Below are 25357 nucleotides of genomic sequence, written 5' to 3'. Positions count from 1 at the left end.
ATGTTTGCTGAACCATCCCCTGGCTTTGTGCCATCTGGACAATGCCTAAGCAGGCCATCTGTGCTTCTACCCAGATCATTGATAGCAACGTTCAACAATCCAGAGCCAGCCCAAGCCTCCCAAGTGCAGGATACATTAGTCAGTGTCCCTGTTTAAGAAGTGGTTACAATAGTCCAGAGAAAAAGGGATAAAACAGTGAATTGGGGTGGCAACTGTGTGAATAGAAAAGGGAATGGATGTCAGGGAAGTCCTGGGAGGTAGAAATTGTGAGACCAGATGAGTCTAGGTGGGAAGGGATGACCCTGATACGGTGAACCTGGAAAAAAAGGCAATCGTAGTCTAGATGACTATAAGAGAACTCAGAAGGGGAGAACTGGAGGGTCTGTATTTTATTTATGGAGGTCTGTACATGGATTCCTCAAACTCATATTTTTAAAATGCAGAGAATAAAACATGTAGAATTACAAAGGAAAACAGTAATATTGACATACATATAATTTTCTTTTTTTTTTGTATGGCAATGGGGTTAAGTGACTTGCCCAAGGCCACACAGCTAGGTCATTATGAAGTGTCTGAGGCTGGATTTGAACTGAGGTCCTCCTGACTCTAGGGCCAGTGCTCTACCCACTGAGCCACCTAGACGCCCTGACCTACAATTTTCTAATAAAAAAGTGTCACTTTTTATTTCACAGGTTGAAAACTAAAACTCTGTTGTCCTTTATCCTTCATCTGCGTTTTGTTATTTGCAAGGCAATTAACTTTGGGGGTTAAGTGACTTGCCCAAAGTCACACAGCTAGACGGTGTAAAATACCTGAGGATGGATTTGACCCCTAACTCCAAGACCCAGTGTGCCACCTGGCTGTCCCCTAGGAAGCTGGCACTCAAGTGACTAATGAAAGTTTTTCCTCTTCCCTTTCCACTAAGGTGACTCAGTGATGTCCAATGACTTGCAGAGAGGTCAAGGAAGAAGAGGGAGGAGAAGAGCACAGTTAAATTTTGCATTTCAGACTGTCTGAGGGTCCTTAGAGAGTTTCCATCCAGTGGAGTTGAGGGAGAGTCAGTTTGGGAACCTCTCAACGTCATCTGTCTGAAGACTGCATTCATCTGTGCTCTCTTCCTCAAGGGAGGAAGAGGTAAAGTGAGCACCGGACAGCCCCAAGTTGGGAGCACAGTGGGGGCAAAAAGAAGACAAAATACTGCTTTTCATACTTATACTCCCTGGGATGGAACTAGGGTGAGCCCAAGCAGGAAAACTGGGAGTGAGCCCATGTTTTTAAGGGGGAAATGCAGGCTTTGACTGCCCTCTTGTGACTTTGGAGAATATTGCTGCATGATGGAAGGTTGGAGAAATGGTGGATGAGTCAAGCTCATCAAGAAACCAACATTGATTTATTTTTATTAATATTTTATTTGGTTTCCAATTATATGCAATAGTAGTTTCTACCTATCATTTTCTGTAATGTTTTGAATTTTACATTTTTTTCGTCCCCCTCCCTTCCCTCCCCCCACCCCCCAGAAGGCAGTCTGATCATCTTTTCATTGTTTCCATGCTGTACATTGGTCAAAATTGAATGTATTGGGATAAAAATCATATCCTTAAGGAGAAAATAAAATATCAGAGATAGTGAAATTATGTAGTACATGAGACATATTTTTTATAAAAAAATTGAAGGTCATAGACTTTGGTCTTTGCTTAAACTCTGGAGTTCTTTCTCTGCATGCAGAGGATCTTCTCTGGTGCAGGTGCACTAACACTGTCCCTGATTATTGCATCGATGGGATGGGCAAGTCCATTAAGGCCACATGTATTTATTAAAGGCTTCCTTTGTGATAGGCCCTGTGCTAAGCATGAGGGACGCAAACAGTGTTTCCCCCTTCTGGATCTTACATTCTTTTTAAAAAATTTTCTATTTTTTTTCCCAACTAGATGTAAAAACCATTTTTTTTAGGTTTTTGCAAGGCAAATGGGGTTAAGTGACTTGCCCAAGGCTACACAGCTAGGTTAAGTGTCTGAGACCGGATTTGAACCCAGGTGTTCCTGACTCCACGGCTGGTGCTTTATCCACTATGCCATCTAGCTGCCCCAGATTAGTCATTTTTGGTATGAGAAATTAGGCATAAGGGAAAGAAAGCAAGCCATGAGATAGGAGAGGAAAAACATGAGAAATTTTTTTTTTTAGGTTTTTGCAAGGCAATGGGGTTCAGTGGCTTGCCCAAGGCCACACAGCTGGGTCATTATGAAGCGTCTGAACCGGGATTTGAACCCAGGTCCTCCTGACTCCAGGGCCGGTGCTTTATCCATCCAGTGCGCCACCTAGCTGCCCCTAAAAACAATTTTAAACATTTACGTTTTAAAATTTTGAGTTCCAGATTCTCTTCCTCCCATCCCTCCTCCTTGAGAAGGCGAGCGAATCCATAGATTTAACAAGTGCTGTCCTACAGCCCTGTGGTCCAAACAGCCCCCAGACCCAAAAACTGAAGTTTAAAAAAAGGCTGTTTGGACCTGCACTCGGACTATCGGGTCTCTGTCTAGAATTGCTCGGCCACGCTGCCTGGCTGGGAGCATTGTCACGCAAAACACATTTCCGTAATTGCCAGGTGGTGAGAGGAAACAGCCCCCAAGGGCCCCACACACGAAAAACAGAGTTACAAAAGGCTGCTTCGGTACTAAAAAGGGGGGGGGGGGGGGCGGCTAGGTGGTGCCATGGACAGAGCCCCGGCCCTGGAGTCGGAGGACCCGGGTTCAAATCCCGTCTCGGACGCTTCATAATGACCCAGCTGTGCGGCCTTGGGCCAGCCACTGAACCCCGTTTGTCTTGCAAACACCTAACGAAAAATAAAATCCTAACACAAAATAAAGAAAGGCAGCTCGATGCGCGCTCCTGGAGATGGGTGGGGGTCTCTCCGGGGCGCCTCCGTGCCGCCTTCGGGGGCCCCGGGGCGGCGCTGCCGGCTCTGCCCCCGCCCTCACCAAGCCGCGGCGGGCTTTTCTCTATGCGCCCCCCCGCTTCTGGAAGACTCTGGGCCTCACGGCTCCCCAGTGGCTTCCCGGCGGCCCCGGGGGAGCCGCCCGCCCGCCCCGCCGCCACGGCTGGCCCGGCCGGCCCGGGTGGGCGCTGCTGCGCCCCCGGCCCCACCTCGGGGGCGCTGCGCGGGGCCTGCTCCTGGGCCAGGGGGCGCGCACGTGCTGCCCCTTCCGGGCGCGGGCCTCTAGGCCCCGCCCCGCCCCGCCCCCACCCGCTCCCGCGGCCCAGGCCCTGCCACCCCGCGCCCGCTGCCCCCCCCCGTGCCCGCGCCATGAGCGGGCCCCGCGTGCGGCTGGTGGTCACCGGAGACGACTTGGGCTACTGCCCGCGGCGCGACCAGGGCCTGCTGGAGGCCTTCCTGGCCGGGGCGCTCAGCGGGGCCTCCCTCCTGGTCAACGGCGCCGCGGCCGACAGCGCGGCCGGGCTGGCCCGCAGGTGGGGGCGCGGGGGGGAGGGGGAGCGGGGGGAGGGGCGCGGAGGGGGCCGCGGGGGGGGAGGGGCGCGGGGGGGGGGGGGGGCGCGGGGCCGCGGGGGGAGGGGCGCGGGGCCGCGGGGGGGAGGGGCCGCGGGGGGGGGGCGCGGGGGCCGCGGGGGGAGGGGCGGCCCCCACAGACGCGCCCCCCCCGCAGGTTCGGGCTCCCCGTGGGGCTCCACGCCAACCTGAGCGAGGGGCGGCCCGTGAGCGCCCGCCTGGGGCCCGGGGCCTCCCTGCTCGGGCCCGGCGGCTGCTTCTTGGGCAAGATGGGCTTCCGCGAGGCGCTGGCGCGGGGCCGGGTGTCGCTCCCGGAGGTGAGGGGGGCCTGGGGGCGGGGGGGGGCGCGGGGGCGCGGGGGGGGCGGGGCGGGGGCGGGGGGGGAGGGGGGGAGGGGCGGGGGGGGAGGGGAGGCCGCCTCGGCCCCGCCCCGCCCCCACGGCCCCGCCCCCGCAGGTGCGGGAGGAGCTGCGCGCGCAGCTCCGCCGCTTCCGGGCCCTGCTGGGCCGCGCGCCCGCCCACGTGGACGGCCACCAGCACGTGCACGTGCTCCCAGGTAAGGGGCCCGGGGGCGCCCAGGGCCGGGCCGCGGGGCCGGGCCGGGCCGGGCTCACAGCGGCCGCGCCTCGTCCGCAGGGGTGCGCCAGGTGTTCGCCGAGGTGCTGCGGGAGCACGGCGTCCGCTACACCCGGGTCCCGGCGGAGCCCGGCCTGAGGCGCTGCCCGTGGCTGCAGCCCCGGCAGCGGACCTTCGCCTTGGCCGTGGAGGAGGATGCCCGGGCAGCCACAGAGGTGTTCGCGGGGCTGGGCCTCCGGTAAGTGTGGGGGCCGTGGCCCCCGTCCCCTCTCCCCTCTTCCCCAGGCCCCCTGCCCAGAAGGCCGCCCGCTCGCTCATCCATCCGCCCAGACACGCCATTGATTGGCATTCCCAGGTTCTGCGGAAGATGCTGCTGCCCAGTGACCTAGGGCAGCATCTTCACGGGATGGGCGGACCGGGCAGGGCCTCCGAGCTCCGGGGTCTTGTGATCCAGATTTGGAAATGCCCCCACTGCACTTCCGCATACACCTCAAGGCCTTTGTAGCATTCTGCCAAGGAAGCGGGTGCGTGGGTTCTGGCCCGGAGGCAGGAAGATCCCCATGTCCCGAGTTCACATCTGGCCTCAGACCCTTCCTAGCCCTGTGACCCTGGGCAACTTACTTCATCCTGTTTGCCTCGGTTTCCTCGTCTATAAATGAACTAGAGAAGAAAATGGCAACCCACTGTGGTATCTGCCGAGAAAACCTCCAATGGGGTCACAGAACAAGACTCCCACCGCAGTGTGAACTGTTTAGGAAATAAATGGAGCTTGAATTTCTCTCATCTCATCCCATGGTTCTTGACATCTCTTCCCCCTTGCAGTCATAAGCTCATAGGGGCTCTACATGGAGAAGCGATCTCTAAAACAGAAGAGAGAGGTGAAGTCATTTGGTTGTCAGCAGATACCCAAGGTCCCACATCCTTCCTGTTGCCCGGCTGTATCCTCCCCGTCCTCTTTTCCAGGCTAAACCTCCAGTCCCTCCCTTACTACTTCAGGCATCCCTTCTGTTACTTGGCCTGGAGACCTTTGCTCATTATGTTCACCCTCCCTCAGACATTTGCCAGTTGTGTGTCTGCGTTCTTCCTAAACTCTGGGGCCCAGACCCCAAAGAGCATTTCTGTCTTCAAAATTCCTCTGAGTTTTGGGTCAGCTGTAAATAGATCAGTAAGTCATCTGAACTTTCATGCAAGCCTCTGGGAGTCTCTGCAGAAATCCTTGGGACACTTAAGTAAAACCTCCTTCCGGGTTGACAACCATCCATTAACCACTTGGGCTCAAAACAGATTCACAAACATACATGAGATTGGGAAAAGTATAATGGCGTAGTAGCTCATCTGAAGGAAGTGGGTTAAAGGGCTGTAACCTTAACGTGACTCAGTGGCTGGGGTCAGGGATCTTGGGTTCCATTAAGAAGTGTTCGGGGCTGGTCTCAGACACTTCATAATGACCTAGCTGTGTGGCCCTGGGCAAGCCACTTAACCCCATTGCCTTGCAAAAATCTAAAAAAAAAAAGGGTTCAGGACTTGGGAGGTCACACTCGCTGTATTCTGCCCCAGGCAGACCATGTTTAGAGACTTTTCTTCAGTCACTGGGGAGAAGCAAAGGGCCTTGGCATCCTCAAGGACAGTAGTTAGCCAAGAGAAGGCTTGGAGGGACGCGATGAGAGGCTATCATAAAGAGGACAGAGCCATGGATCAGAAGTCACAGAAACTTTAGTAAATTTAAAGGAAGACATCCTACCGATGAGTTGTCCAGAAGGGCCAATGGGTGGGTGTAGGAGGTGGTGGGCTCTCCCTCACAGGAGGTTTGCAACCAGAGGCTAGATGTCCACTTGTCAGGGATGTTGGGGGGCTGCTCTCCGAGTGAGGGTTGGCTGAGAGTGGTCACAGCCTATGTCTTCACAGGTGGCCCGATGCCTACATTGGTTTGAGTACTATGGGCAAAGACATGTCTGTGAGCAGAATTGAGGCCGCCATTGACCAGGCTGTGGAGAGTGTCCTGAGCCAGGAGGATATTCAGCAGGGAGACCGAGTCATCACCTTAGAGTTCATGACCCACCCTGGGCACCCCAGTGTCTCACCTACCAGTGGCTGTGGGGAGGGGCCCGATGCCTTCTCCCAGTCCTGGGAGCGACTACATGAGCTGCAAACCCTGCTAGACCCTGCACTCCAGAAGGCCTACCAGCAGAGGGGCATCAAACTGTGTGCCTTTGAGGACTTATGAGGCTGGTGGCGAGACCACGTCCACCATCTAAGTCAGGAGGAGTCTACGGTTCAGCCCTGTCTCCATCACTTGTCTGATGGAGATCCTGGACAAGTCACTTCTTGTTTCCTTGACTGTAAAATGAAGGACTCAAATGAGATCTCCAAGTCCTGTCTCCCTCTGGCATCCATTGTTCAAATGGGAAACCTAGCATGGTATAGAAAGCACTGCCTCTGGAATCTGGGCAGGAGAGAACTTTGAATTTAGATGCCAGGGGTTTGAGTCCTGGCTCTGACAGTGACTAGCTGTGTGACCCTGGGCAAGTCATTTCACTTGTCTTCAGTTTCAACAGAAAAATGGGGATAATACCTCCTGGGGTTGTAATGAGAAACAAAAGAGATATTTGTAAAGTGTCTGGCATATACTAGACAATAAATGTTCCCCTCCTTCTCTGTTTGCTCAGAGAGGGACCCTGTGTAAGGAAGAGTTCTAAGGGATAAAGTTTGCTATTTGATCCTGGTGTTGAGATCGCTGATGGAGTTTGCTGAGGAACTCACTAAGTGGTGTGGTGTGACATGCACTTTAGGAAGACCATTTTGGTGACTCAGTAGAGAAAAGAGAATTAAATACTTTAATTAAGAAAAATCTTTCTTCTCTCCCATGAGAGGGAAACTCCAAATCCTTGTAACAAAAATGCACACAAGCAAAACAGATCTACCCATTTGCCATTGCTCAAACATATAGCTATCTCATTTGGCAGTTATCATTGGGTGGGGAGCAGGCTGTCTCTTCAGTAACCATCTGGAATTGGGATTGGTTGTGGTGAAGTGGCCTTGAAGGCAAAGGATTAGATAAGGCTTAGGAAAGGGGCAATGATAATGGAGGCAAGGCCAAATGGCTACAGTTTGATCTCTGATGCATAGGTTTCTCTGGAGACTGGATCAAATCAGCCAGGATAAGTGTTACCAGGGAGGAAACGGAGCAGGAGTGACTTCTATTGGGGGACTCTCTCAGTCAAGGAACTTGGGCAGTTACAGGGAAATTTTAAGTCACAAGCTTATGAATCCTTAGAATAATGACCAAGGAGGGTGTGGTCCAATGGAAGGCAATGGGCTGGGGAATACCTGTTCTTAGACTGCTGAACATTTGGGTGCCCCAATGGGGCTTGCCAGCTATCTCCAGAATGACAAAATGAAGGGACTTGGCCCTAAAGAAAGTCACCTCCTGATCGCAAGGACTGGGGTGAAGTTTTCCCAAGGCCACACAGCTAGGTCATTATGAGGTGTCTGAGGCCGGATTTGAACTCAGGTCCTCCTGACTCCAGGGCTGGTGCTTTATCCACTGCACCTCCTAGCCACCCCCAGATTTAGTCTTAATAAGCAACAGATAATCGCTTCCCAGAGTCTAAGGGAGTAGCCCTGAGGCTTACTCAAGTCTTGGAGAACCCATATTCCCCCCTTGAGTATGGCTCCCACTTACCAAATTATTTGCAAGCAGGCCTCTTTCTGGGATACAGCTTTAGGAGACCTAATAGGGTTTATATGGCAGTGTCTGAATCCCCTCGTGATTTTTGTGGAAGCCCGTGCTTAGAAGTCTCTGTCCATACATCCCAGTCTGAGTTGAGCCTTTGGCAGGCAACAAAGAGGTGGCCGGATGAAATGATCATACGTTTGGAACCTCCTTGGGGCATACAAAGTAGGACTGCCAAGTCAGAGGGTACCGATATTCCTCTGGCATTATAGGGCTGCACCCTGCCATGCATAGGGCCTCATCCTTGGAACAGTGAAGACTGTTCAGATCAAACCACAGAAATGATTTTCTATTTTATGAGTGAGTGGGATAATAGGACAACATCTATGATAAGGCCAGGAATCTGGTTGCAGGGGGCCTTGCCCAATGGTCTTTCTTGTCCTCACTGACATGGGATAATTACAGACCTGGCATTTGAAAACTCAGGAAATCTAATCCCTAGAGCTACTCGATAGACTTGGTTTATAGCTTACTCTTTAGGGACTAAACAGAGATGCTCACATAAATGTGTGACCTTGGGTCAAAAGGCTTTTCTCCACCCACGTACCTGATAATTGGTCTAAAGTATTTGTCACCAGTGGTTGAGGATCGCTGGCTCCGGAAGACAAAACTGAGAAAACAGGAGCTTAAACTTTTTGGCTAGTCAGACTAACTAGAGCAAGGCAGAAAACTTCTCTGAGCTGGGCTTTACTCTAAGAAGTGCAGTAGTACCTTTATTCTCTGCTTGAGAAGAGATTGGTCAAGGATGGCAGCAGAGCTGAAAGTGGGGGGCAGCAAAGCCCCCTACCCAGACGGCAGCCATCTCAGTAGAGGTCCTGGACCGTCAAAGCAATGTCTGGAAGCCGGCAGGAGGGGGAGGCAGCTGTCGTGGGAAGTGACAGGGAGCAGCAAACCTCTAGAGGGAGGTGAATCTCTTGTTCTCTGCCCTCTGCAAGACCCTTCATGGGTGGGCCCAGGTGGCACCACAGCCACATGTTCCGCACATGCCTATCCTTCTCATTGTCGCTACAGCTATTGGAAATGGATCCCCCAGGTAGAAGGGGAGGTTCTGTTGCTACTTATCTTAACCTGCTTCTCATTAAATGGATGTTTTTGAACTCATTGAATTTTCTGGGTGGCTCTTAAAGGCAGCATATTGAACTGGTTCTAGCCCAGTTATGGGATTTGCCCAGAGAACTCTGAATGGGGGAGGCCGCGCCCCAGCCGTAGGAGTGCCCTTGGGCATCTCTGTTGTATACCCTCCTGTGCAGTTGGTTCCCATCCTTGTTTCTGCTGCCTCTTCATTGTTGGTTCTGGATCTCGAGGCCTAGCACGCAGCAGATGTGCAGCAGATGCATTCTGCTCATGAAGCAGAAGTCGAGGTCTGCTCCTCCACAAGATCTATTGACCAGGCCTTTCCAAAAACAAACCCTAGAACAACTTAGGCGTCAGCTTGGCAAGGAATGAACTCTCAGCCTGGGGTTAACTCAGGGGTGCTCAGGATGAGGTGAGTGCAGTGGTCAAGGAAATTCCAAACCTTGTTCTTTTTTAAAAAATTGTTTTATTGATGACCTTTTTCACATGAGTCACTGCAACTCCTGCCCACCCTCACCCCAAACCCCAAACAACCTCACATAATAAAGAACAAGAACCACATTGATTGGACAAGGGCCACGATGGCCACCCAAATCTTTTCCACCTGTGCTAGGAGGTGCCACCAATAGGGTCAGGCCTCGGGGGTCAACCTCCTCACATTCTTTTCACTGACATTTGTCACAATCACGGAGTACATCATTCTTTTGGTTCTACATCAATTCATACAGATCTTCTCCCCCTTCTCTGGATTCTTCCCATTCTTCATCTTTTCATTTTGTACGGGAATGTTCCAGTACGTTCACTGACCCCAGTGTTTCAGCCCTTCCCCCATGCTGTTTCTAGTTCTTTGCTATCACAAAAAAAAAATGCTGCTGTGGCTATTTTGGTATAACTTGAATACATTGTTTCTGTCTTTGGCCTCCTTGGAGCAGACCCCCGTAGGACTCCTGGAACAAAGGATATGAATGGGTGCACCGATTCACAGCGTTACCAACTAGATTAGTGTGACCCTCTTCCCACAGACCTTCCAACATGGAATCTCATACCTCATTAAGGAGACAATCATTAATGTCAGAGCAAAGTTCTCAACAGTGAGAAAATCAAGTTTTGTACCGCTTGTATATAAAGGGAATTTCACCATGGATCCAGGGCAATACTTGGGCACAGATCTTCAACACAAGTATTTGAAAGATTGATAAGTGTGACCCAAAGGAAGGGGGTGTGGGGAGGAGGCCATTCAGCATAATAGAAAGTACCAAGAAGCTACCAGAGAGGGAAAAAGTTCCCCTCCCTAGAGGGATGAAACTCCCAATTCTGCTCAGTGAAGTCTCTCCCCTTCTCAGGAGGCTGCAAAAGGGGTTATTTTCAGCTCAAGAGCTTTCTTCATGCTATAACCTGCCTCACAGACCCTAGGCCACATCAAAACAGAGAAGCTGTTGGGGAATGGAATCTATCAGATTCCTGGTTCTGTACCCCAGTTTTCTTCCTGCTTTCAAAAACAAGATCCTAACAGTTGCTTCCCAGAATGCTCTCCTCCCAAGAGAGCATGTTTTTTTAACTACAAGAAAGTAGTTATGTACAGCAAAGCGACCAGTTGACCAAATCTAGCAAAATGTGTGTTCCCTCCTCCATGACCTAGCTTTTGAGAGGACTCCATTTCAGAAATGCTGCCACTTTGCCTGGTGGAAACTCAAAGGTTCTTTAATTTATGTGTCTGATTATTAGTGATTTGGAGCCTTTTTTATATGCCAATTGATAACATAGATGCTTTCCTTTGAGAACCATCAGTTCTCAGGCTTCCTACACCAAGAAACCTTCCCTCAGTCCCCTGCTTATTATCCCATCTCTCTCTCTCTCTCTCTCTCTCTCTCTCTCTCTCTCTGCTGCCCTTGACCCTACCACCTGGTCCCTCCATCCATGCGACCCAAAGATTGGCTTCCTTGATCACCCTCCCTGCTTGCTCGGTGCCAGATTCTGTCTTCCCACCAACTGGTTCTGGTCAACTCTCCCCCAGAACTCAGCAGTGCTCTGAGTGCAGACAACCTGAATGGACTGGGCCGATTCTAGCAGAGGGCAGAGGCCACCAGAGGAAGCGTTTTGGAGGCAAAGTGCGCCTTAGTCCTGGAAGCTGGATCCCAGCCTGGGGATGGCTATGACATGGTGCAGGAGTCACGGCCCTTCACTTAGGCCCTTGGACTTAAAGTCCCTAAGGAAAAGCATCAGACAACTGAGCTGGTTTCATTCTCATAAAGGCCACCCTTCCCAGAGGTCTGAGTGTCTTTCCTCAGCGACTGCTGTGAGGCTACCCAGAGAAAGGAGAAAGGGGGAGGGGGTGAGACGCAGGTAAGTAGAGAGTGTCCCCTTCCACCTCCTCCATGGCCAAGCTCTGTGTCCCAGGCCCTGAACCAAGGTGGAGCTCCTGTCAGGACCCCAAGTCCCCAAGTGGATCTGGCAGAGCATTTTGTCTTCTTCATTTTCTGGATGAGGAATTAGGACCTAGGTGATGGCAGCCCTTGAAGTGGGAGACAGGTTTTGTCTCCTAAGCCAGGATTCTCTCAATGACACTGCAGCCTGAAGCTTTGGGAAGCCAAGCACCCCAGGGTCAACTCCTGCCCCTGTTTAAGGGCCGATTTTCTCAATGCTGCTGAAACCTTTGCTTGAGATGAACTGCCTTCCAACTAAGATACCTTCCTGCCTCAGGGTAAAGAACAGAACACCAAGGAACCCAGCTCGGGAACTCAGCTGTCTTTCTTGCCAAGCTGGAGGAGGAAAGGGGAGAGAAAGGACGGTTCAGTACAGGGCTCATCCTACCTGGGGTCATCACGGAAGACACACCATGGAGCCCACCCTGGACAAGCATCTCTGGACCAAGAGAGGCCCCAGGGTAACACGTCCTTAAGCAGCCATTGAGATGAGTGGAAATGGTGATGATGCTGTCTAATCACGGATACAAAGCTTACTTTTTCTAGGCCCCGCCGGTTATCTGATAACAAAAAGTCATTCCACAAAACCTTTGAGAGCATTTTTATTTAGGGTAGCAGAATGGAATTGCAGAACCTTAGAAAGTCTATACCACAACGAGGTGGTGGTGAGGGTAGAATGCTGCATTTGGGAAAGGGAAGGGATGCTGAGAATTCAGCACATTGTCAGGGAACAGTTAAGGAGCAGGAGTGAAGTCCTGAGTGATCCAAGGACAGCCAGCACCTCCTCATCCACCATCATACACAACGATTTGGTTCTCACTATGGTAGAAGCTTCTCCCCTCCACCCCCCACCCCCTTTCACAACCCCCCCCTCATTAGCTCTTTACAGAAAAGCCACAGCTTTGGAGGCAAACAACAAAATCCCCTGTTCTACATCTGTTGCCCACCTGGTGGCTCAGTACAACTTCAAGTGAGCTCATATCCACACACTTTCCAAGGGCCCCACCACGGAGGTTCCCTCTCAATGGCATTAACCTGAGAGGCTGACAATCAGAAAAAGTCTAAAATACTATGAGAGAGAAGCAAGTGTTATCGAAAGAGGAAAGGACCAGACAGTTTCAAAGAACGGCAAACATTTCCCGTTCAGAGGCAATAACAAGACAGACAGTGGCTTGGTCTAGGTAGGAGTCTGATGTAGGAGTTAAACACATTTTAGTTTGACAGAATTTGGCATTTTATTACAAATCCAAAGAAGTAGGGAAACAAAGTCCGTACCAATTTTCAGTAAATGAAGAGACACTGATGGTTTGCAGATGGATGGGCACTCCTCCGCCCTCTGAAAACATGGGCATCCCCCAAATGCAGACGTGTACCCCATTTCCTGAAGAGGGCTGAAGAAGCTGGGGATATTTACAGGTCAGCAACATGGTCACTGACAAATGAAAATTTCACAAACCTCCCACTTTTGCACAGACAAAAAGCAGAGTACCCTACATGTCTCAATGTCCCAGGGGAAAAAATGTTAAGCTCTAGAATCATCCCTTCCTCCATGGTCTAGTACTCCTCAGCAACTAGATTAGGCTACAAATTTGAGGTCGTTTGGGACAAGATTTAAAAAAAAAAAGTAGTCAATCTTACATCACCAGAATTACCACAGCAAATATCTGGGTGTCAACAATGTGTATTTTCTAGGATCTCATTTATTTATTGGGGGGTGGGGGAGTGGGAGAGGGGAGAATCTATTTATTTTTAAGATTTTTAATTCTTTTAATTCCATATGATTGCAAATCTATACTCACTTTTTATTTCTACCCAAAAAAAAGCAGTCAAAATGCTTACGCTATTAAAAAAACCAAACAAAACCAAATCCAAACAACCATCTTTAAAGGGCAGGCTTCTTTGCAGAGAGTTGCCTCATCCAGAGGGAGGAGGCAATGCCTTGTTTCAGTCAGAGCGGTCAATGGAAAAAGAAGCCGCCCTTTAGAGAGGCAAGTCTAAATGACTTGGAAAAAGGGACTGGGGGTGAGCAGGGAGGGGGATGACTCTGACCCAAGTCATTGACTGCTTGAACAGAATCCCAAACTCAAAATTTCTTTCTCTAAGATAATCAAAGAATTCAACAGTAAAGGTAAAGGGGGGGACTTTGCCCAAAATGTCCAATCCGCAAAAAAACCAACTCCAAGTGGTATTAGGATGCATTTTACAAGGAGAAGAGGCAGTGGAGGACCTGCTCAGCCCACTCCCAAAGCTGTTTCCAGCCTGGCTGCTGTCCGTCAGGAGGCCCATCTGTCTTCTGAGCTAAAGAGCCTGGAGACTCCAAGGACAAATACACGCCGCCAGCATGGTGCTACGGGGCAGCTCTGGAGCCAGGCTGGAATTCAATCACACACACAAGCAGACAGTCGGGGTTTGCCCATTTAATCGACATCATTTTGATAACATCAGCCAGATTTACACAACAGCCAGGCTCCTTCCCCCTTGGGTTTGGCCTCATTCGGGTTTCTTCGATGTTACAAACTCACAACCCATATCTCACAAAGCACAGAGCCATAGGGAGGGAAGGCAAGAGGGAGGACTGCTGGATCTGAGGGCATTTTCGTTCAGGGAGTGGGGTGGGACGGGAAGGTAAGGGGGGGGGGGTTCCAAGGCATTGTTTTGGGGAGAGGGAGTGTGATTAAAATGAACTCAATAAAATAAGACCTACAAAGGGGAAGGGAGGGATCAGGAGTGTGCACCACTCACTAACTTTCTGTTTTAAACCTGAAGAGAAACTGAAGATTTGGGACAGATTTGGGCAAGAAAAGAACACACCATCCTTTAAAGTAGATTGAAGCAGTGATTTTTAAAACAAAGAAATCAGAACTAGAACATCTTAAATTTTTAATCCTTTCTTTACAGGTTTACCTAGACCACTTTTGATTAAGAAAACTGTAGAAAGTTAGTAACTGCCACAAGTTAACGCCAGGAGGTGGCCCCTGTCAATTCCCAAAGAGTCCTGGTTGCGGGGTGTTGGAAATGCACTGCTCCGGGTCTCCGCTCGCCCTGCTTGGAATCAATCCCGGAAGATTTAGTCCACGGGTCGCTTTTCCCCATATTTCTTTGTAAACTCTTCAGCGTTCTTACAGAATTTTTTACGGTCCTTAGAGTACTCTTCAGCTAGGTCAGCCCGAAGGGGGTGCTCAGGCTGGGGGTCGTTCACCAGTGCTATGAGGGACTGGATGACTGCCAAGAGAAGGACAAGGGCCGTCAGTGGTTACAACACTCCCCTCCGCATCACGGCTAACCCGGCCCGGCCGCTACAAAGACTCAAAAAGGGGGAAAGGAACCCTCCCTCCCCCATGTCAGAAATTGGGAAGCAGATGAACGGGTAAGATGTGACCAGCCAAGCTCTTCAAAGGACAACAGAAGCACAGGCCGTCAGCATGAGGAGGGACCTCAGAACTGAAGGGATGCCCAGAGATCCAAGGATTGGGGGCCTAGAGCTAGAAGGTGTCTTCCAGGTGACTGATTCCCAACCAACCCCCTCATTTTACAGATGAAGAAACTGAGGCCCGAGAGAGACTGACTGACAGACTTGCCCACAGTCCTCCAGGTGGTGGATGCCAGGGTCAGGATTCAAACTTGGGTTCCATGACTAGGTTCAGCGTTCTTCTCAACTACTCACTCTAGAGTTCAACAACCTCATTTTTTACAAAGAAAGATCACGAAGTTACCACACCAGGGGCCAAGAAGGGCCAGAATGCCCATCTTCTGAGCTCCAGGCCAACACCCTTTCTGCCCTTTGACAGATTCCGGCCTGCCTGCCCTCACAATGCCTGCTGAGTGGACTACAGGGTCTTTGGTGGAACTTTCAAGTACAATCTACTTTACTCTCCTTAGATGGGATGATGACATCCAGCTCCAGCAGGGCCCCCATTTCACAGGAAGCTTAAGTAGGAAAGGGGGTACTGGGAGATCAGTTAATGGAGCAGGGCAGAATAACAGACGGAACAACCATTAAGCACCCATTCTGAAGAGGAGAACAAGAAAGGAAATGACAGTCCTCACTGGCCTGAGAGATCACAGAAAGCATCTCTACCTTGGACCCTGAAGGAAGAAGACAGAGTGAGACAGAGTTGCAAGAAATCCCTAATCCTGTAGGAGTCTGGCTGAAATAGGCTGGGCAGAGACAGATTATGGAAGACCCAGAACGGAAAGTCAGGAGGTGAGGCCAGGCATTTGAACTTAAGACATCAGAAAGACTGTCCCGCAGAGATCTCCACTAGAGAATGGAGTGGGAGCAAGACGAGTTCTGTGTGTTCAGAGAAGCTGCCAAATTAAGGTTTTGTGAGAGGAGGAAAAACATGAACTCAAGAGAGAAGCTGAGGGGAAGAGGCATCTGCATTTAGGAGTCAAAGGAAGTGCTATCTTGGAAGCCAAGGGAAGGAGAAAGAAAAGGCCCCAAGGTTTGGGATAAAGCTGTCACTGGATGGACCTTGGGATGAAGAGCCAAGGAGGCCAGACTACAGAAGGCTGAGTGAGAGAAGAAATGGTAGAAAATAGAAATTCTAAATCTTAACTATTTTTGCAGAGAGAGTTAGAAAGACCTAAACTCAAATCAGCCTCTGTCATGCTAAGTGCAAGACCCCTTGAAAGATACAAAAGCTCCCTCAGTCTCAGTTTCCTCATCTGTGAAATTCTAGCCAGTATCATTTTTTCTAAGAAGAATGGCAGTGAAGGGATGCTAGGGCAGGATCAAGGAAAGGCTTTTCAGTAAGTCCTTCAGTTAAGACCTAAGTTACCACTGCCAACAGGATGAGACTGAGGATAAAGAGAATGAGGATCAAGGGTCTCCTAACTATAGACAGTTATCACTTCATGTAAGCTCACTGTTCCATAGGCCTCTACTAAAGTGATTTTTTACGACACTAATTTGCCTGAGGATATGAAGGAGGAAAACAGGAAGGGGGCACTGCAGCTCATGGATGGACGAAGCACATGGATTCAGGACCCATGGGGGCCAAGCTGGAATGGAGAGGAAGAATACACGGGGATCATATGGGACAAACTGAGACAGGAGAGGCAGGATGAAATGTGGGGGCTGGGGGCAGACAGAAGATAGATTCATGGTTGGATGGAGCTCTCATGGGCCAGAAAGTTCCAGCTAAGCCTCCCACCCAGGGATGGTCTCTCTTCTTTTGTTCTCACTTGGAGATTTTTTTTACACAGAACTGTAAAGTTAACATTGATGGGGTTTTTTCTATAACTCAGATTCTTTTGGAAGTCTTTTATGTAAAGTTGAATTTGCATAATGCAAATTTATATAAAGGGAGAATGTCTTAAAAATAGTGGGGAAACTCCCCCAGAGGCCAGGACTGTTCACCAAAGATACTTAGTCTTTATTTTTTTTTCTTAGGTTTTTGCAAGGCAAACGGGGTTAAGTGGCTTGCCCAAGGCCACACAGCTAGGTCATTATTAAGTATCTGAGACCGGATTTGAACCCAAGTACTCCCGACTCCAGGGCCAGTGCTTTATCCACCATGCCACCTAGCCACCCCTTGGTCTTTATTCTGATTGAAGGGAAGAGGAAGCAGGGGAGCATCCATCAACTGATATTAAAGCACACCCATGGGTGAAGAACAGGGGACCACAGAGTACAGCAAAGTCTGGGACAAAGAGAAGGCCATGGAGGGTGAAACCCCAAGAACCAACACTGGCATGGTAGAAGCAGCAGGAAACCAAGGAACAAGGCAAGTGAGTCCTCAGGCAGAAGGAAGGGAATGGCCCTGGAGAGCTGAAGGACTACAAGAGGCAAAGGCAGAGGAATTAGCAGAGAAGCAAGACTGTGCCTCCCCAAGACATGGTCCCCAGAAGCAGTGCAGAAAAATCTGGGAGTCAGGAGTCATGGGACTGAAACCTCCCTGACTGGTTAGCTGTGCAACCACAGCTATCCCATTCAACCTCTCAGGACCTCAGTTTCCTCATCTGCAAAATGGGACTAATTCCATACACAGAATCTCCAAGTTTGCAGACCCCTTGCAGATCATTCAAGTCAAGCCCTACTGGAACAAGAATCCCCACCTTCCCATACCCTTGGCATCTACCTTAAGACCCCAAGTGAGAGAGCATCCACGACTCTCCCTTTCATTAGGCTTTCAAGAAACTGTTCCCCACTGCTCCTGGTTCTGCCCATCTCTATAAAATGGTCATAATGTTAGCCCAGAACGTCTGGTAAACTGGAAAGCACATAAAAACAGGTTCCCTGTCAGGACAGGACTCTAGTAGGTTCCCAAGTCCAGTTTTTACCATGGGAGAGAAACATCCTGGTAAATAGCAAGATTTCAGGCCCCTCTTTCTTGGCCATCATCCTCTGTACTTTCTCCATTTCTCCAGAGGGGTCACAACTGACATAAGCCTAAAAGAGTACAGGGAGGCTTTTGTGCCTTAGCTCTGAGATGACTTAGGCTGATCACGCACTTCACTACACTCTTCGGCTCTAGGGAGACCTTGTCCAGTTGACTTTCTGAATTCCAATCGTGGTCAGCAACAAGGAAGGAAGGATGGTAAAGGTGCTTGGAGAAGCTGGAAAGGAAGAGGAGGAAAAGAAGCAAGAAGTCCCCTAGTGTGAGGAGGAAGAAGGACTGGCAGCTGCCAAGAGCAGAGTACTCCTGGATGTGTCAAGGGCCAGTGGCTTGATCCCCTCTCCTTCCAACTAATACGCTTTCTAATCTCTCTCCTCCTTGTTTCCAGGTTTCTCACTAGGACTCGTCGAATCACTAACCCCCATCCTGGTCACCCAGAGACAACCTTCCTAATAAACTTGATGTCCAGATCATTTCTCCTTTCACAAACCTGGAATGGTTCTGGATATCATTCATCAATGCTTCCTGGCTGACAAGCCACCCCATCTCCACAAACTGTCCCTTATCAGCTGCCTTCCTCGCTGCTGGACTCCTGTATCTTTCTTACTGCCTACAAGTGGGGCCAAATACCCCCATGGCTTCTCCCATGGGGGAGATTTCCCAATTCTAGGTAGAATAGGCACCTGCCTTTCAGCCTTGATCAGACCTCTTTACTCCACCCCAACTGTTCTATCCTGTTTCCAGGGATCTCTTGGAGGCCTCATTCTCCTTGACTTCTCTGTAGCTTCTGACCTGTTTCACCATTGTTGCCTCTTGGTCCTGTCACTTCAACCTTCATATCTCCTATACCCGTCTCTTCCTCCTCTCTGACATGTCATGTCTCGCCCCATTTCCGGCCATCCTCAAGTTAGCTGTCAAAGTGATCTGTCACCCCCTACTCAAGAAACTCTAGAGGCTCCCTATTGCTTCTGGGATGAAATACCAAATACTCTCTCTGGTTTCCTCCCTTAGCCCCTACAAGCCAGGGACACTAGTTTCCCCCTCAACCTCCTTCGTGTCTCCCATCTATACGAAGCTGATGGCAGGCTGTGCTCCCCCATCTGGCAGGGAGGTCCTAGAGAAGACTTGGAGCAGAGAAGGTTGAGTGCTAGCGGACTAGGTAGTGAAGAAACTATCATGGGACCCCAAGGACTCATCTGCAAAGTCTGCATCTGCCTTCAGGCCTCTAGCCTGCCTGGTGCCCCAAAGCTGGGTTTTGCTCAGAGCCCACTCAGCAACAGTGCAGCTATCCTCAGAATACTGGCTACTCCATAAGGAAAGGGATGGCACAGCTGTTTAGATTTGGATCCTGGCCACCATTCATTGTATCTTACAAAAAAACATCAAGCATGAATGTTTCTTTAGGAATGAACTGAAGGCTTTTCAATCAGATTCTGAACACTGGTTGGGATCTTGAATTATAACAGAGCCCAGAGGGGATGGACCCCACCAGTGTCATTGAGAGCAACTGGGACGAAATTCGTGGGCAACTCTGATGATATGAATCTCAAGGAGTCTCTGCTCTGGAGGAACTATGTGTACAGGTTTGAGAAGCTTTTGGCCATTCAGCAGAGAGCGATCATTCTCTGCATCAAAGGGGTATGCTGTGATTGCTTAAGGTCAGTCAGGAACTGGCAAGACAGCCACATTTACTATTTCCATCCTGCAACAGTTAGAGATTAACTCAAGGAGACCCAAAGACTAGTACTGGCTCAAGAGATCCAGAACATAGGGGAGTACCATGTCATGTCTGCTCTGGTGGCACCAATGTTCAAAACAACTTGCAAAAATCACAGGCTGAGACATCACCCATTGTTGTTGAAACTCCCAGGCAAGTGTCTGGTATGCTAAACAGGATATATTTTTCGTCAAACTGTATCAAGATGTTTGTTTGGGATGAAGAAGAGGAAATTTGAATTGTGGATTTAAGAATCAAATCTATGAAATTTTTCAGAAATTGAGTACAAAGATTCAGATTGTGTTACTTTCTGCCACAATGCCAAATGATGTGTTAGAAGTGACCAAAAAGTTCCTGAGAGATCCTGTTTGCATTCTGGTGAAGAAGGAAGAATTCCCTTGAGGGAATGAAACAATTCTACCTTCATGTTGAAAGATAGGAATGAAAGGTGGCTACTCTTTGTAACTGTTCCATTACCCAGGCTGGTATTTTTCTGAACACGAGGCAAAAGGTAGTTTGACTGGAAAAATGAATGCCAGAGATCTCACAGGATCTGCTCTGATTGATGACCTGGACCAGCAGAAGCAAGATGTTATCATGCAAGAAGTCAGATCAGAATTAAGCCAGGTTCTGATTGCTACAGACTTGTTGGCTCATGGGACTGATGTGCAGCAAGTATTTTTGGTTGAAAAATATGATCCACCTATCAATCATGAAAACTATATTCACAGAATTAGAAGTGATCATTTTAGGAGGAAAGATGTGGCTAATAAACTTTGGTACTCAAGAAGACAAGAGGATTCTTCATGACATGGAGACTTTCTACAGTACCATCATGGAGCAGAGGCCATGGAATGTGGTTGATCTTATTTCATCCCTGGAACGAGAGGTCCTGAATGAATAGGTGATTTACAACGTGCATTGGGCTTCTTTCTTTGGGAATATTGAATCTTGTCTCAATGCCCATTAAGCATCAGAAACACAGTTTTTGATGGCAAAGGGACTTTAGTTGTGAGCTCCTGTAGGGAAAGTGCTACCGTTAGGTGAGGTATAAAAGATATGGGGTCTGGAATATCTTTAAAAGATTCTATTGGATGTTCTCTATCATTTAACAATTTGTGGACTAAAACTGTTATATAAAGTGTTATATAAAATTAGTCAATTATGTTAAGCTAATATATTTGTCTTTATTGGGTTGGTCAGAAGACTAAATAGGAAAGGCTTTTCAAATGTACTAGTTCTTTTTTTTTTAAGTTTTTTGCAAGGCAAATGGGGTTAAGTGGCTTGCCTAAGGCCACACGGCTAGGTAATTATTAAGTGTCTGAGACCGGATTTGAACCCAGGTACTCCTGACTCCAGGACCAGTGCTTTATCCACTGCGCCACCTAGCCGCCCTGTACTAATACTTTTTAAAGAAAGCACCTGAATGAATTTTATTTGATATATTTATTCAATAAATGAGTAAAAAAGAAAAAAGAATGAACTGAAGTAAATGGGCATATTTAGCTTAGAGTCTGAGGAGCCCAGAGCAGGTCAGGAGGAAAGCTGCAGTTACTTCAAATGATGAGAAGCACTTTCTCAGAGAAGTCGAGGGGACCTAGAGACAACTTATGGAAAGGCAAATCCCAATAAGAGTCCCCTGGCTCAGCTGAATCCTGTCTGGTGCCGGGACGGGTGGGACCAAGTATTAGTTTTATTTTTCTCTGTCTGCCTGGCAGAGTGATAATTATATCAAAGGATACAATCTATAATTCTGTTGTTGATGTTCAGTGATTTTTCAGTTGTGTCCAACTTTTCATGATCCCATTTGGGGTTTTCTTGGCATAGTGGTTTGCCAGCTCACTTTATGAATGAGAAAAATGAGGCAAACGGTGAAGTGACTTGCCCAGGGTCACACAGCTAGGTCACATCTGAACTCAGGAAGATGAATTTTTCTGACTTCAGGTCCAGCACCCTACTTACTGTGCCACCCAGCTGACCTCAGATAACAATTATATTGGTCTAAAGATGGAACTGGAAGTCTTATGAAGTAGTGAGTGCCCTGTCAATAAGTATTCAAGTCAAAGCTGGATGGTCCATCTGTCAGGGATAAGTGAGCTCCCCATGAAGCAGAGCAATGGTCTAATTGGGGTTTCTTAATCTCTTTGGCATCATGATCTCTCTGGAAATCTGGGGAAGCTTACAGACCCCTTCTGTTTTGAAAGCATAAAATACAATTCAAAGAATTACAAAGGAAACTTTAAAAAAAGGTTCCTTGTCCCTTGAACCAGATGATCTCTTGCAGTCACTTTTTCCAGTTCAAGGAGTCAATGATTTAAAGATAGCAGAAAGAGTTAAGAGGGAATAGTCAGAGGAGCCAAGGCCTTATGGGAGAGGCAGAGGAGAGGAAGGACCCAAAACATGGATGCAAGGTAATGACGCCCCTCGTTTTAAAAAAAAAAGCTGTTAGTAGTCAATCTCCAAGGATGAGCTGGGAACTCTCTAGAGCAAGTACACACAAGTGGAAGTGGGGAAGCTGCCAAGACTGTAAGGGTACCTTGCCGGGTACCTAAGGTCATACTTGGGATTTCCCTAGCATCAACACCTTCCTCTGTGCAGGGGAGTTGAGGTGACCCTCTCTCTACCAGCTTGAGCAGCTGAGAAAGCCCGATGCCAAGACCACCTGCAAAGCTTCCCTGCCTGCTGGGCTAGGCTCGGGACCACAGAGCCCCACTTTGGCACAGAACTGCAATTCGATTTCCTTCCAGCTTAGACCTCCTGGAAAAGGCTTGGAGATGGTAAGTTCCCATCCCACCATAGGGTAGTAAACACTACTTCTCTAGAGGACTGTCCTAACTTCTAACGTGGTGAGACCTATGGTTCAAGTTGTAGTATCTTTGTGCTCCTGAGGTGAATAAGATTCCAAAAGAGACTGCCCATTGTAGTTCCTTTAGGGGTGGTTGACTCCTGCCAGGGCCTCTCTACAGCTATGGATCTGCAGTTTCTGCTCCACAGTAAGTAGAGATAGAGACCTGAGAAGCCTGATGTTCCCACAGAGAGAGCCCCCAACTTCACCAGAGCCAGAAGAGACCCCTCTCTTCTCATCAGGTCCTCCCACTTCCTTTGACAAGAGGAAGCAGGAGGAAAGAAGGTGCCAAGGAGTCCCTAAGAGTAAGGCCCAGAATGAAGAGCAAGGCAAGTTGGGATGATCACAAGCAACACTAGCAGGCCTGCTGAGAATCAGAGCTGTAAACCAGATCTTGGCAGACCTCACTGGCTCCTCAACACCACCATCACCACCACAGTGCCCCCAACACAAAAATGCAGGATTACAGATGAGGAAACAGACCAGGCTGGCTTAGCTATAAGAAGCATGAGCACGGCCCTTCCTCTCTCTGATGCTCAACCTCCTCATCTGTGAGATGGGAATCACTGCTGGACTGCCCCCTTTCCAAAGTCTCAGACCACTGTAGGATGCTCATCAGAGCCTGGTTCTGAACAGAGTCTCTCAGCATTTACTCAGATCTCTCTCCAGACAAGGGGGTATAAGTCATGCTTCTAAGAAAGAAGGAGGAGGATTTCAGGATGTGCAGGCCTTGGCTCAGACTGTGGGCCCAGATAATCTGTGAGCCCTGATTTCACATGCCCATGGCAGTAAGCCAGCCAGGCTGCAGGGGAGAGCTTGGGTCATATATGAACAACAAAGCCAAGCTGCTTCACACCCCGAGAGAGGAGCTTTCTGTCAGCCCCCATCTCATCAAACAACATGAGACTCAAAGTCTATGCAAATGTTCCAGCTCAAATTCTGAAGACGGACTACATTAGGGGGAGCATGAAGCCTTTCAGTCAAAAGAAGGCTCAGTGACTTTGAACTGCTGGGCAACGTAGCTCATAGGTCACGCTGGGCTGGAGCTGGAAGGACCTGGAGATGTCAGAGAGGTCATGCATCCAACTCCCTCATCATACAGCTCTAAGGAGAGGAAGGTTCCTGCCCATGTGGTGGGCATGGTGGAGTCTGGCATGGCAGAGCTGGCACAGCCGGTCAGATCTCCTGGCTCCATCTCTGTCCGAATCCTTGTAGAAACCTGCTAATCTAGGAGGGTTATTCCCTGAGGCCCAGAGCCAGTTCAGGGACAAAGGGGTTCGCCTTGGAGTTGACTCCTCAGTATTTCACTGATCACACATCAGACTAGGAAGTGGCCATCATCATCATCATCATCATCATCATCATCAACAACAGGTTCTGTGGAAGCAGCTACTTTGTGAAAGACACCGTGCTAAATAAAAGCTGGGAATACAAAGAGAGGCAAAGGACACCCCTGCCCTCAAAGCTCCCAGTCTAGGGTGGGAAGGCTAGAGAGTGTAGGGGGTGTGTAACCTCAGAGGGAAGGCTCTTGGTGGGAATTCTAACTCAATCTGTGTCCCAAGATTCCCCGACCACTGCGCTGCTCAGGCTTTACCAGCCTTCACTGTGGGAGTCAACATGCTGGGAAGAGGGAAAACCAGGAAGAAGCATCACAAATGCCTGGGTCATCTGGACCCACACTCTGCAGCACATTACTTCCTGGGGCTTCACCAACATTAGGCCTCTCTCCTCCATTCCCATTCATAATCCTTGGTCTAGATCAGACATGTCAAATGAGTTGGCTGCAAAACTGTTCGTGTGGCCCAACCAAATTAAAGTGTCATTAGGGAATGTTTAATAAAATAAACATAGATTCTGTGACAACAGAGACCATTTTCTATTTAAGTTTGGAACCACTGATCTAGAGCAGATAAACAGGTGACAGGTCAGGTTTCTCTGGACATACCCCAAGGGACAGAGAGCACTTTCAAGGGACACTGAAATCTAGGGATGGTTACACTGGGGATGAATTCAAAGAAGGTCTTACCTTGGTCAGTTTTGGTTGCTGGCTTCCAGTTCTCAGCACTAATTACAGGCAGACAAACCTGCCCTTTTTCATCGATGTTAGGGTGGTAAATCTTTGTTTTAAAAGTGATCTTAGGCGGTTTGAATGGATACTCTGCTGGGAAGTTGATTTCGATTCTGAAGGCTCCCTTGTCATATGGAGGGTTATCCTGTGAAGAGAAACAGAGAATGAAGGAATGACGAGTCACAAAACTAAAGCCAAAATCAGCCAAGTCTGAACAGATTTATCATGTGAAAAATACATTATCAGCAGGCTTTTAACTTAAATGCAATTTAAAAGTCAAACAGCCAAGATCTGGCTATTTCATGTAAGTTAACTCAATACCACTAATAGATAACTAAATAAACCCACACCCAATGCCAAATCACCCTCATCACTAAGCTCAGATTGAAGTGTATTAAGCCATTGACGCAGTGCCTCTAGTTCGAATTCTTCCCAAAACCAAGAGACAAGGTATTTGAGGCATGCAAGTTCTCTTCAGAAGATGTGAGGCCCCCACTAGCCAGGAAGCTCACTGTTGGCAAGTGTCTGAACAGGCCCTTCAAATGTGGCTAAAAATTTGCAAACCAACTTCTTGGCAGCACTAACCCAGGTCCCAGCAGCTGTCATGTCTACAGTCCCCTGGGCTTTGCTGAGACCTTTGGGTTGCTTCAAGGGTGTAGGGGAAGAACGGCCTTTCCAGTGTCACGTCCATCACTTTGGTTGCTGGCTCCCTATTTTCCAGGATTAGGCAGCTCCAACTGAATTCTGCTTCATGAATGAAAATCAATGTGATCTTCAGGAATGCCCTCTGCCCCTTCCATAGCTAATGAATGGCAGAAGCAGCACCTGAAGCCCAACACGAAGCATGATTCAGGATGGGCTCTAATAGCACCTGGGCAGAAACTTCAGACAGAACAAGGTCAGGATGCCAAGGATCCCGCTGGGCTGATGTTGTTAACCTTCCCTTCTAACAAACTTTTTGGCCCCACATGTACATGGGCTCCATTTTTTTCTCCTTTAGAACCATGGGTTGGATGCCAACTCCTTCCTTGAAGACATCCACCATGGCAACCTTACTCTCTTAGGTAGCACAGCACAAGAG

At 49.0% G+C, this 25357-nt stretch overlaps 2 protein-coding genes and 1 pseudogene across 3 annotated transcripts in view; 2 read left to right on the top strand and 1 right to left on the bottom strand.

Moving 5' to 3' along the window:
- Nucleotides 1-3243: 3243 nt before the first annotated feature.
- YDJC (YdjC chitooligosaccharide deacetylase homolog) lies at nt 3244-6758 on the top strand. The gene is made up of 5 exons (XM_074206592.1): nt 3244-3462; nt 3657-3816; nt 3956-4055; nt 4136-4313; nt 5981-6758. The coding sequence occupies exons 1-5, from the start codon at nt 3299-3301 to the stop codon at nt 6297-6299; spliced, it is 921 nt and encodes a 306-aa protein (XP_074062693.1). The 5' UTR covers nt 3244-3298; the 3' UTR covers nt 6300-6758.
- Nucleotides 6759-13702: 6944 nt separating this feature from the next.
- Nucleotides 13703-25357, bottom strand: part of UBE2L3 (ubiquitin conjugating enzyme E2 L3) — a 53565-nt gene continuing 41910 nt past the window's right edge. For both annotated transcript variants that reach the window (XM_074206591.1, XM_074206590.1), the window contains exons 3-4: nt 24235-24421; nt 13703-14527 (exon numbers count right to left, since the gene is read on the bottom strand). In XM_074206591.1, coding sequence (XP_074062692.1) covers nt 14373-14527; nt 24235-24421 — 342 coding nt within the window. In that variant the 3' untranslated portion in view covers nt 13703-14372. The remainder of the gene's footprint in view (nt 14528-24234; nt 24422-25357) is intronic.
- Nucleotides 16913-20445, top strand: LOC141496999 (eukaryotic initiation factor 4A-II pseudogene; annotated as a pseudogene).

This window comes from Macrotis lagotis, chromosome X (assembly GCF_037893015.1).
Source record: "Macrotis lagotis isolate mMagLag1 chromosome X, bilby.v1.9.chrom.fasta, whole genome shotgun sequence".
NCBI classification, from domain to species: domain Eukaryota; kingdom Metazoa; phylum Chordata; class Mammalia; order Peramelemorphia; family Peramelidae; genus Macrotis; species Macrotis lagotis.
This window is presented reverse-complemented; position numbering and strand designations above follow the sequence as displayed.